Source organism: Chiloscyllium punctatum, chromosome 24 (assembly GCF_047496795.1).
Source record: "Chiloscyllium punctatum isolate Juve2018m chromosome 24, sChiPun1.3, whole genome shotgun sequence".
Taxonomy (NCBI): domain Eukaryota; kingdom Metazoa; phylum Chordata; class Chondrichthyes; order Orectolobiformes; family Hemiscylliidae; genus Chiloscyllium; species Chiloscyllium punctatum.
The window spans coordinates 42876369-42889034 of record NC_092762.1 but is presented as its reverse complement, the minus strand read 5'-3'; the positions used below and the strand labels follow the sequence as shown (position 1 = coordinate 42889034).

General features: G+C 38.4%; 1 protein-coding gene across 4 annotated transcripts in view; it reads right to left on the bottom strand.

Annotated features, from left to right (window-relative positions):
• Nucleotides 1-12666, bottom strand: part of LOC140494498 (uncharacterized) — a 90666-nt gene that overhangs the window by 23701 nt on the left and 54299 nt on the right. For all 4 annotated transcript variants that reach the window (XM_072593745.1, XM_072593743.1, XM_072593744.1 and 1 more), the window contains exon 11: nucleotides 2816-2914. In XM_072593745.1, coding sequence (XP_072449846.1) covers nucleotides 2816-2914 — 99 coding nt within the window. The remainder of the gene's footprint in view (nucleotides 1-2815; nucleotides 2915-12666) is intronic.

Sequence of the window (12666 nt, the reverse complement as noted above, 5' to 3'; positions counted from 1 at the left end):
TACATTCTTCTGGTTTGACAAGCCAAAGAGAGACAGGTGAAAGACAGGTGTCGGCGTTGCTATCAAGTCTGTGATTGGAAGTAGGGTCGTAAATAACTTCATGACTCTATGGCTATTTCTTAAGAAGATGCATGCAATAATCAGTGCATACGCTCCAACCATGACTAACTAGAGGATAGTGAAGACAAATTCTATGAGAACCTGGACACAACTATTGGAAATGCGCCACAGGACAAGTTCATTATGATGGGGGGGAAATCTCACTGCAAAGACTATGGGGGATGATGTTGTGGGGGTCAAAGTGTAGGGAAATACAACAGTAATGCAGACTTCTTTTGAGACTTTGCACTCACTGGATTACATCAGCCAGCAGGCAAAGTAAAAAATACAAGGATACCCCCAGGATCTCAACTCTGGCATCAGATTGATTCACCCACAGAGCAATATAAAAGATGTCTGATCACCATCTTGATGAGAGGAGGGGAGTGCTTGACAGACCACAGGACACTGTATTCCAAGCTGATATATGCTGTTTCATCAAAAGACAACCATTAAACATGTACTAACAGTCCCCCCACCCCAAACCCCATCCGCATAGAGAGCAAGATGTGTGGAAACTGGCATCTGCTAAGAACTACAAACAACTGAGGCTCAGACTTGAAATAATGCCAATCTCCAAAGAAAACTCAAGTTGTTGATGGTAAAATGCCATCGGTCAACCTTCAAATCAACAGCAGCTAGAAGCAGCTGTTAGTGTTTTAGGAACACACAAAAATGACCAAGATCAGATCAACGAAAATTATGATAACATTAAGGAACTGCTAAGGATGAAAAAAGTTGCCAATTTGGGAACCAGATAAATCTGCTGCTGAGTGGTCACTCCAGGTGAACAAAGGCAACTTGCAACAACAGCTGCAAAAGGTGCACAGACAAACAGACCACAGAACCTCACCTCACAGAAGAATTATTTCTATAAAGCTTTGAAAACTAAGGTAATGCATGCCCGCTACAGACTGGTAGAAAAACTACCTAGAAAGTGATCACATATAGTGGCACTGCTTCAATCAAACAATCCAAACACTTGGTAAGATTGGTATTTCAAACCCAATTCAATCATGAGCTGCTTTATGGGCTCTGCTAGAAAGACAAGTTTTGATGCTGTTGTAGTCTTTAACGAAAAAAAACCCAGAAATCCTGTATTTAGAGAAGTGCACTATTAGAAAATTAATAGAATGCCATGTTTTATTGCGAGGGAAACTGAACGCAAGAGTAAAGAACTTATGCTTCAGTTATATAAGGCATTGTTAAGACTGCATTTGGTGTACAGTGCTGATTGCCGTACTTATGAAGGGATGTGAATATGTCATAAGCAGTTCAGAAGACATTTACTAGATTAATATCCAGAATGGGTAGACCACCATGAAGAAAGGCTAGACTGGTGTGAACACGATGAGATGAAAGCCCGTTATCTGTGCTGTAGATCTCTACGACTATGAGGCGAGACCCTCAAACCTCTGAAGTTTAGAAAAATCAGAGGTGACTTAATTGAAAAATAAAAAGATCCTGAGGGTACTTAATGGAATGGATGCTGGGACAATCTAGAATTAAGGATCACAGTTTAAAAATAAGGAGTCACCCATTAAACAGAGAGATGAGGAAACAATGTTCTCTCAGAGCGTTGTCAGTCTGTGGAATTCCCTTCTTCAAAAGGCAATGGATGCAAAATATTTAAAATATTTTTAAGGCAAAAGTTTATAGAGTTTTGATTACCAAAGGAAAGGAAAGATTATCAGGAGGAATATGTAGGAATATAGAGTTTAGGTTAAAATCAGATCATATAGATCAATTTGTGGCACAGGCAGAAAAGTGTCGGATGGAGTTTTATCCGGACAAATGTGAGGTGACGCAATTTGGAAGGTCAAGTACAGGTGGAAATCACACAGTGAATGGCAGAACCATTGAGTATTGATTTACAGAGGAATCTGGGTATGCAGCTCCACAGAACTCCACTAAAGGTGGCAGCGGACGTAGAGAAGTTAGTGAAAAAGGCTATGGCATGCTGGCCTTCATTGGAAGGGGCATTCAGTATTAGGATTGACACATTATGCTGCAATTTCATTGAACTTTAGTTAGGCCACACTAGGAATATTGCATACCAAGAAAATGTGGATGCTTTGGAGAGGATAAGGAAAAGGTTTACCAGAATGTTGCCTGGTAGGGGGGATTTTACCTGTGAAGAAAGTTGGAGAGAACCGGGTTTGTTCTCACTGGAAAGCAGGAGATTGAGGGGGCGACCTGATAGAAATTTAAGATTGTGAATGGCATGGATAGAGCAGAAAGCATGAGGCATTTCCCCCCCTCCCCCCAGAGTGGAGAGGGGTGGAGTTTAAAAGCAATGTGCGAGGCACGTTTTTCACACAAAGGGTAGTGAGTATCTCTAGTGCACTGCCAGAAGTGGTGGTGGAAGCAGACACAATAGCAGCATTCAAGCAGCACCTGGACAAATACATGAACGGGAAGGGAACAGAGGGATACTGATCCTGTCAGTGAAGACAGTTTTAATATGGAAGGGCAAAATATGTTGGCACAGGCTTGGCAGGCCCAAGGATCTGTTCCTGGGCTGCATTGTTCTTTGTTATAGGTCAATCAAGATCTTACTGAACAGCAGAGCAGGCTCAAAAGGACTAAGTGAACTACTCTCGTTCCTTATTTGTATGCAGTAAAGATACAATATACACGTGATAAAGATATTCATTTAATCACAATTGTTTTAAAGCTCTCTCCATGAGCTGAACCTCTAACAGAAGGTCTTTACCTGGTAACCCCTGTGCATGGTGACATGGCTTTGCATCCCCCGCAGACCATGATGAGGAAACACCTGTAGATGTGGGTGCATGAAGATATCAGGCATCACCTAGCACAGAGAGAAAGGGAAAGCCACTGTAATTTCCTGAATGCTTCACAGGTACATAAACTAACACACAAAACAATCAGCTAAAACATTTGGAAGTGTTCCGTTCAAATATGGTATGCAGCTTTGAAATTAACTATTGGAAGGTTATTGGAACTTAGAGAAAGTATACTTCATTAGACTGTTATCAGGTATGAGAAAATCGAAATACAAAAGACCAGAACTAGATTTTCTTCCCTCATTTAAAAAAGACAAATTAAGGTGTGATAATAAAGTAGTAACTCACAAAAATATGTACAAAAGAATTACAAAAGAGGAACGGGTAGTTTTTATTGGTTTAAAAATAAAGAACAAAGGGTCAATAGATATAAAATTGGTTGCATTTTAAAACTAGAACCAGGAAATCAAAATCAAACATAAATAAAAGCAGTAAAATGCTGGAAATCTTCAGTGGATCTGGCTGGATCTAAGAAAAGGAAAATAGAATTATCAACACGAAATGGTAACTGTTCTTTCTCCACAGATTTCCATATTTCTTTCTTAAAATTTCTTAATTAAGATTTTGCTTTGCCACAGGAGGACTGGAGGATAACCATCATGGTACTGTTATTCAAGAAGAGAGCAAGGGATAAACCAGGAAAATATGGTCGAGTTCCATCTCACCTCAGTTGGGGGGAAACTATTGAAATCACTTCTGAGGGGCAGAATTAGCCTGCACTTGGAGAGGCAGGGATTAGTCAAAGACAGCCAGCATAGTTTTGTTAAGGGGAGGTCATGTCTGATCAACTTCATTGAAAATTCAAAGAGTTAATAAAGGTGTGTAGTTAAGGCAATGGATTTTATGTTATCTATTTGGGTCTTCAGCAAAGCTTTTGATAAGGTTCCACATGGAATATTGACAGGATATCTAACAGCCCTCAGTGTCCAAGGAAATTTGATTAATTGGATCCAGAATTAGCTGAGTGACAGGAAGAAGAGGATGATGGTCAAAAGATGTGTTTGTGACAGCAAGCCTGTGTCCAATGGGGTTCTGCAAGGATCAGCGTTGGGGCACTTGTTGCTCGTGACATACATAAACAATTTATGTTTGAATGTAGGAGGGATGATCAGTAAACTTGCAGAAGTACAAGTGCCACTCCAGGACTTGGAAGGCCAAGGAAAGTATAATCACAATGCAGCCAAACAGGTTGAGAATCACTTCCAACAAATGGAAGAGACATCCAGTCACTCAAGTCATTCACAAGGATGCAAATGGGATCAGAAGATTCACTTAGCTTTAGCTAGATGGAAGAATTACCCAGCTCTAGCTAGAGGGTAGAACCAGTCAGCTTGGAGGATTAAAAGTTATCCAGTTGGAAAGAAAAAAAAAGCAGGGCTGAGAAAAGCTTTCGACGGATTCCTCAAAAATGAGATGTCCATTTAAGGAAAAGGGTAAAGTATAAATCTAGAGGGAGATTGTGTGTCATGCAGGATCCTTCCACAGTTTAAAGCACAAGTTGTCTATGCACTGCTGATGCAATATTGCTTTTCACAGAATCCCTACAGTGTGGAAACAGGTCATTTGGCCTAACAAGTCCACACCAACCCTCCAAAGAGCAACCTACCCAGACCCTATTACTCTACATTAACCCCGACTAACACAGCTAGCCTATATATTCCTGAACACTATGTCAATCTAGCATGGCCAATTCACCTAACCTGCACATCTTTGGGTTGAGGGGGGAAACCGGAGCACCCAGAAGAAACCCATGCAGACATAGGGAGAATTGGAAACTCCGAACAGACAGGCATCCAATGCTGTAATTGAACCCGGGTCCCTGGTGCTGTGAGGCAGCCATGCTAACCACTGAGCCACCGTGCCGCCTTTTGCTTTTATACTTTGTTTTATTACAATAAAAGTCAGAAAACATCTTAAATACTTTTGAAACCTTGTTTGTGATCTTTTCAGTTGGTCACTGGAATTTCAAATATATTAAGTTAACAAACTTGAGGATTATAACAGTTAACAAATGCAAGGACCCCTGTTTGTTTGTGAGATACAATATATTACACACTTAAACTCCACTTTGAAACTTGTATTACTCGATCTTTATTAAGTTAAAAATCACACAACACCAGGTTATAGCCCAACAGGTTTAACTGGAAGCACACTAGCTTTCGGAGCGACACTCCTTCATCAGATGATAGTGGAGAGCTCAATCCTAACACAGAATTTATAGCAAAAATTTACAATGTGATGTAACTGAAATTATACATTGAAAAACTGATTGTCTGTTAAGCCTTCCATCAGTTAGAATATAGTTTCACTTCCGAAAGCTAGTGGAAGAAGCGTCGCTCCGAAAGCTAGTGCTTCCAAGTAAACCTGCTGGACTATAACCTGGTGTTGTGCGATTTTTAACTTTGTACACCCCAGTCCAACACTGGCATCTCCAAATCGATCATTATAGCAAGCAAACTTTATCCTGAATAGTTCCATCATTATTGATTACCTAGACCTGCAAAAGCTACCAGTATAAAACCATCAATGGAAATTCTGTTGAATTGGTCTGTTCAAAGTTCAACTGATTTTCATTTAAGATGGACAGTTGAAAATATCTGATGAACAAAATTCACATAGCTTTTTAAATTTTCCACACGGTATACATTCTGGCCCTTACCTTTAAACTGACACCTCAATCAAACGGACAGTGAAACTGAAAAGTTTATTCTCCAGCTACTTATTCAGTTTATTCATGAAAGGAACATCTTTTTCACCCACCTAAGCTGGCTGAGGGAAGCACTATTACCTGGAAGCACACACTTCTCCATTCCTCACAGCCCTTTCAAAGTACTTTAAAATGTGAAATGTACAGCTCTTCCAGCCCCTAACAGTGTATCTGTGGACCAAGGAACAGCATCGGGGAGATTTGCTAGCTATAAAGTGACAATACATAATCTAACCTAATTTAATCATCCATTCAAATATTCTGCTGATAGGTGCACGGGGTGGGATGTTCCCAAGCTTTCCAATTGCTTCAACTGAGTTGTGTTTCTTGCAAGATGCATCTGAACTGCTTCTGCAATGTTTAGAATAGTTAGCAGCTTTCCCCAGAGAAAGAAACAAAATTAATTGGTGGGACTGTCAACATAACTTAGCAAGTATACTCTAATATCGAACTGGACTTCTCAAAGCCGATTGCTAGGCGAGTTGATATTATTAGCTCTATTGACTCCAATTATTATACATGAAGTGACATAATTACAGATTAATCTGCAGTTGCCAGTTTACGTAGACTTGTCAAAAGAACAGTCTCTGAAATGAAACGGTTATAAAATAAAATTCCATGTCTATTGGTTTCTTCCTGAAACTTATCAATGCAAGAAATGTCTAAACCGACATTTGAAGAATTTGTAAGATGTAGAAATGTGGGATCAATGGTTTAAAATTGCTGAAGTTAGAGAAACATTTGGATGACTGAATAATTCAGAATTAGCATTCCTGCAAATCTAAAATAAGATTAGAACAGTGTGCAGTAGTAAAAGTCAGAGAAGCAGCATTTCTAACAGCCATGATATCGCACACATGAGGAGGATATGGTCAGATGAAAATCTACAAAGTTGCAGGAATCGAACATCTGCAGATGGAATACATTATAAAATAAATAGAAGGGTGTCAAAGTAATAAATGAGAAAGTCTAGAGCTAAAAAAAAAAGAGTGCTTAATTAAATAAAATGCTTCTACTGTAACAAGATTGGACATATCAACGCCAATTGCTAGCAGTAAAATGAGACCAATTGCAATTTTAGGAACACCAAAGGAATCTTTATAAAAGGGGCATCAGGAAAGGAAATAGATATTAAAATTAGCGTGAGTACAAAGAGAAAATGTGGCATTAAACTATAAAGAAAACAGAGAGATGACTCCAGAAACGCATGAAATGTTTTCTTTCAATACTTAAAGAAAGAATCACTGGAGGTTCTGAGCATTTCATCTCAAATGGAGATTTGAGAATTCTTTATGTTTCAACTCAAGAAAATAAACCAACAATGGACAGACTCTGCAGCAAGACAGTAACTGATGCTGGCTGATGAGACGATTTGTCTAGAGGGATTTATGAAGGCGAAAGTATTAATTGAGGGTATACATACAGTTTACAAACCAATTCCGTATACAGATATATGGAGAGATAATATGGAGGCACTCAGGTTAGGTACCACAATACTTTTCCTTCAAATAAACTACTGAAGTGACCTACAAAAGCTAATAAGCACTTAAAAACAGATGCGTGTTAATAGTTCAGAAAAACATCTTTGGATGTTCAGGATGTTGACTTTTTGGATGTGTTAACTCCAGAAATATATCCTTGCAGATTCAATCCAGAGAGAATTAACTCAAGTGAGGGAAGAGATGGACAATGACAATGTCCAATGATGGTTCTGAAACAAGTTGTGTCACAGAACGTTTGCACTGATTATCAAGTAGTCAATGTGGTAACAAAAGCAAACCCGTACCCTACTCAAAGATTGGAGGAGAACATTTAAAGAATTGGACATGCACAATTCATCATCAAAATTGATTTCCTAAAAGAATTTTGCCCAGTTCTGCCGAATGATAGAGCCAGTGAAATATCAGGTTTATAATAACAGAAGAACTTTATCAATTTAAAATCATGCCACTTAGAATAAAAGATGAATGCAATGTTCCATTAATCCAGTGAAGTCAACTGTATCGTTCACATCAATGACTTGGCTGTATTTAGCCTAAACTGGGAAGAACATTTATGTTAATTGACCAAACAAGTTGATTGGCTACAAAAACATTGCTTTCAGATTTGTCTAAAAGTGACTTGTTTAGACCACACTGTAAGATAACACCATGTCGCACCTCGTGAAGTAAAAGGAAGGGTTATTTTGGATTTTCCCATGTCTAGGATGAAATGTGAAATTGTGTGATGTGTTTGGCACGAGTGGACTTCATCTTTGGTTTGTTCCAAACTTCAGCTTTGTTTGTTTCTCAGACAAATTTGTTTAACTGAAGTAAAAAAATTTGAATAGATACAAAAATGTCACGAGTTCAACAAAATGAAAACTGTGCTGTTAACTACACGCACTTTGGCAGCACTAAATTACAAGCCATTAAAACCGGCTGTCAACTCTAGTGACATTGGTGTGGGTGTTGTTTGACTACAAGTTGGCAAAATTGGCAAATGACCTGTCAACTACTTTTTTGAAAAGAAAACTAAATACATGTCTACAGAAGTATTCAATAATACAGAAAGAGATATTGAGAATTGTATTGAATCAATTTGAAATCTATGTTATGAACAATGTGGGAGAAACTTTCCTTTAGATGAATCACAACCCTTTGATTTGTTTTGGGAAATGTCAGAAAACAACTTGCAGTCCTTTTGGTGAAATTTAATAGGAACATAAGAACAGGAATATGCCATTCAGATCTTCAAGCCTGTTCTGCCATTCAATGATATCATGGCTAATCTGTGGCCTAACTCCATTTGCCTACCTTTGACCCATTTCCGTTAATACCTTTGCTTAACAAAAAAAAAAGCAGCTACCTCAGATTTGAAATTAACAACTGATCTCACATCCATTACCATTTGTGGAAGAGAGTTCCAAAACAGTGACCATCTTTTGTGTGTAGAAGTGCTTCCTAACATCTTTCCCAATTCTCAAACTCTGCCTCCTAGTTCTAGGATCTCCAAGCAGTACAAGCAGTTCATTTTTTCATCAATTCTGTCTTTGCCAATTAATCTGCCAGCCATACAATTTAAAGATCTTTCATACATTTGGGCAACGTTCTAGCTGAACACATATTCAGGAAGCTGCACACCAAGATGGAAATGGTCATATTAAAATGATGGTTTTCATGAAACCTAGTGAATGTTTATGTCAAGATTATTATTACTGTTCGTGTAATAACAAATAATTGTATAAAAGATTTTTTGTGACGGGAAATGAGAGTACCTCTGAAGGATCCATTTTCATTCTTGGAAGTGTAGGTACGAGTGTGATTCAAGATGCATAATTTGTACACAAGAATAAAACATGCTAATATAATTTGAGTTATGATCTTAAAAAGAGTGGAATATGGGGTTGGCTACTTTTCAGAAGTGTTTAAAACAAAAACTAGATTGGATAGTCCAACCAGGATAGTGACCTACTCCAGTATGTGTCAGACAGCAGGGATCCCTTGGAGGGTTAAATGGAAGACTGCTTAATATGTGCTAGATCTACGACATTAGAGGCATAAGTTTGCTTTTGGATCAAGATAAGGAAGAATCAATATTAGATTTAAAAACAAAGATTTTAAGTCAGTTCAGAGGAGTTCTGACTGGGGGGTCAGAAGCAAATATAGTTGATTTCCTAGAAAAGAATAGAATAGTTCAGGGAAAGCACAGTTACTGGAATGGAAAAGTTTAATTTATGTAACACTTAAGAGTCTTTTCATTAGAAATCTGCAGATTGCACAGAGCCAAGAAAATCTGAGCTCTCACTTTCTTAATACAGATGATCTCACACTTCACAACAAAGAACTGAGGAGAACCAGTTGCATCAAACTTAAATATTGATATAGAGGGGTAAATTCACTAGATTTGAATTCTCTGTAAACTGGTGGTGTTGGGGAAATAAGTGAAAATGGTGTTTTGCTGATTGTTTTAAGACTTCTATTTCTTTTAACTATTTTATATCTTGATAATTTGATGTTTTATGGCTCATGTATCATAAACCTCTCCTGTTGTTAAAGAGATTCTGTGGACGCGCGATTATGTTTCAGTGAAAGACCATGTTAACTAAAAATAAAGCAGTATAATCTATCAAGCCAGATTTCATTCGGAGATCTGACTTATTCAGTAATTCCATCAGCTGGGATTATAACATATAGCTTAATTAGATCAAATTATTTGCTCATTTGCAGGCAAAATGCTGATATGGGTTGGCTGTGCCAAAGGGATCTTTATTCTGCCGTTTGTATTTTGTACATTTGTTTATCCAATTAGATAGATGGCAATGCTACTGCCTCTCTGAACATGGAATCTTTGTAACCTTTGTATCAAGCTCTCCATCACACTCACCATATGGACTGGGGTGAACAGGTTATAGTCAAGATTAGAGTGTGGTACTGGAAAAGCACAGCACGTCAGGGAGCATCCAAGGAGCAGAAAAAAATTGACGTTTCGGGCCGGAACCTTTCATCAGGAATGATTATGTGATTATGTTATGATTAGGTTTCTGAAAAGCTCAAATTTAATTAGGAATAAATGTGCAAACCAGAGTTCAGTTCCTGCAGGCAGATTTCCCTCACAGAAAACAGCTTGAAAGACTGCACTGTACATGTGTAACATTGAAAGTTATTTCACCTAGGAATACACAAAGTAACTTCTGAGAGGAAATGACTTTACAACATTAAGTTGAAATGGGATACAATCATAATTCCTAGGTTCATAGGTGAAATAGCTTGAAAGTGAAATAAAGTGTAAAAATATCAATAACTATTATGGATTATGAAGAGATTTTAATTCACCAGGGTCCACCTAGTGACAGGCATTGGCCAATGCAGGCTGAACTACTTACACTGGCCAAGATCTATCAGTAGGTAGAGTCCAAGGCTTCACTGTGCAAGTTCAGAAAGACAGCCAGGAGAAAGTGGGCACAGGAGATTTTAAAGGTAATAGAGTGGGTGAATCACAGAGCTGGGGTGAGGAAGCAGTGAGGAGGGACCAGGGAGGGGACAAGAACTAGAAGGCAGCCAGGGAGACTGAGTGCCGAAGATGGGAAACATTGCAAGGAGACAGAGGATACAGGAGGTCTATTGCAAACAATATTGAATTGAAACTCAATGTTAAATTAAAATACTGTTGCTACTTCATTTCATTAAAGATACTGAACTTTAACTGAGTTAATTTTATGCAGGACCTTAATGTTGGATTTCTTGATGACTATTCATACTGATGGTCCCCTTCCCCAAAAACTATAAAGACTCAGTTGAAACAGAATTTGGAAGCAGAAATTGCTGGAAAAGCTCAGCAGGTTTGGTAGCATTTGTAAAGAGCAATCAAAGTTAATGTTTCAGGTCCCGTGACCCTTCCTCAGAACTTGGTAGGATTTTATATTTGTTTCCTTAAATGTTCTTACTAACAGAAAAAACTCTCAAGTTTGTTCACCATAAACAGGAAAACCTCTCACTGGGAATATCTCTATAAATCATATTTGCAATCTCTAGAGTGCCTCTAAATCTTTCTTTTAATATCCCAAAAGTACACGTCAACTACTGTAAGTGAAGTCCATCTAAGAATCAAAAGAATTGGATATTTTTATCTTTAAATATTAAACCCTATTGCTTGATTTGTTTGTGTTATGCTCAGATTGACCTGCATTGCAAGTTCAGGTCTCTTTAGAGTGGGAGCAGCAAAGAAAAGAAAGACACTAGTGGTGGGAACACGGTGGAAGTGGCAGTATTATAAAGAGAGACCAGTCACAACTCTGGCCTATTCTTGCTCCTTTCAGCCCTTTACCACTCAATCATGGCTCACTTGGTTGTGACCTCAACTCCACTTTCTTCGGTAGCCCTGAATCCCTGGACTCTGGCCCATTAAAAAGTCTGAATTTATTCAAGTCGGAGTGAGATGACAACCAGCCTTCAATGCTTTCCAAGGGAGAGAATGCCACAGATTAACAATCCTGAGATTGCAACCACATAAATATAGGTAGTAAAGCAAGTGGTGAGAATGACACAGAGTCTCATGATGCCTGAACTTGGCAGATGAAATATAACGTGGGAAGATAGGAGGTTATTCATGTTGACAGGAAGAATAGGGGAGCTGAATATTAGAGACAAAACTGCATAAAGCTGAAGCACAGGGGGATTTGGAAGTTCTCATTCATAAACCACAAAAATAGTATACAAGTTCAGCAGGGAATAAACAGAAGCCTTTGTAGTACAAAAACAGGGAGGCCTTGCAAGACTATACAAGTCATTAACTCGACTATACCTACAATATTGTGTCAAGAATCACAGTGGGCTAAGTTCAACAGGTTTATTTGAAGTCACAAGCTTAGGGAGCCCTGCTTCTTCTTCAGGTAGCTAGTGAGAGAGAATACATCAGACGCAGATTTTATAAGTAAAAGACCAAAGGGTCATACAACTGACATGCATGTATTGGAGAAACCTAGATGGCTATAAGTCTTTAATCATTTAGAATGGAGATGCAGGTTTTGAGTGATTAATGTGTAAATCCCAGAACTTCTTTCAAGTCGCTGCCCTAAGATAACTTGAGGTCTCGTCAGTACAGAGGAACCACGATTATCCGCATGAGATGGGCGGGCACTATTTCGTTCAGCTAATTGATTATTCGGATAATCGATTTTACCTTAAACAGGGGAAGTTATACTGGTCTGACGGTGTGCTCAACCAGAGAATTTGTTTAAATCTATCATTTTAATGGTCTGCCATTTAAACAAACTAATCCTTGCAGTCTGTAAGTTACAGGTTAAAATGAGAAGGATTTACCAGCACATAAATACTGCATATCAAATCACAGCATTAAATGAGGCCCCGAACAGCTTCTGCGATCACAAGAGCATTTGTCAGTTTCCAGGAACTCAGTCCCGCAATAGAAAGACAGAATGTAAATGCCTCGTGCGTGCGTTTACATTCATGGCCATTTTTTTAAAATGAATGGTCCAGTAAAGTAACTGGAATACTATAAAACAATAAATTTTGCAAAGGGCTGTGCAAGAACCCTTAACTTAAAAAAATC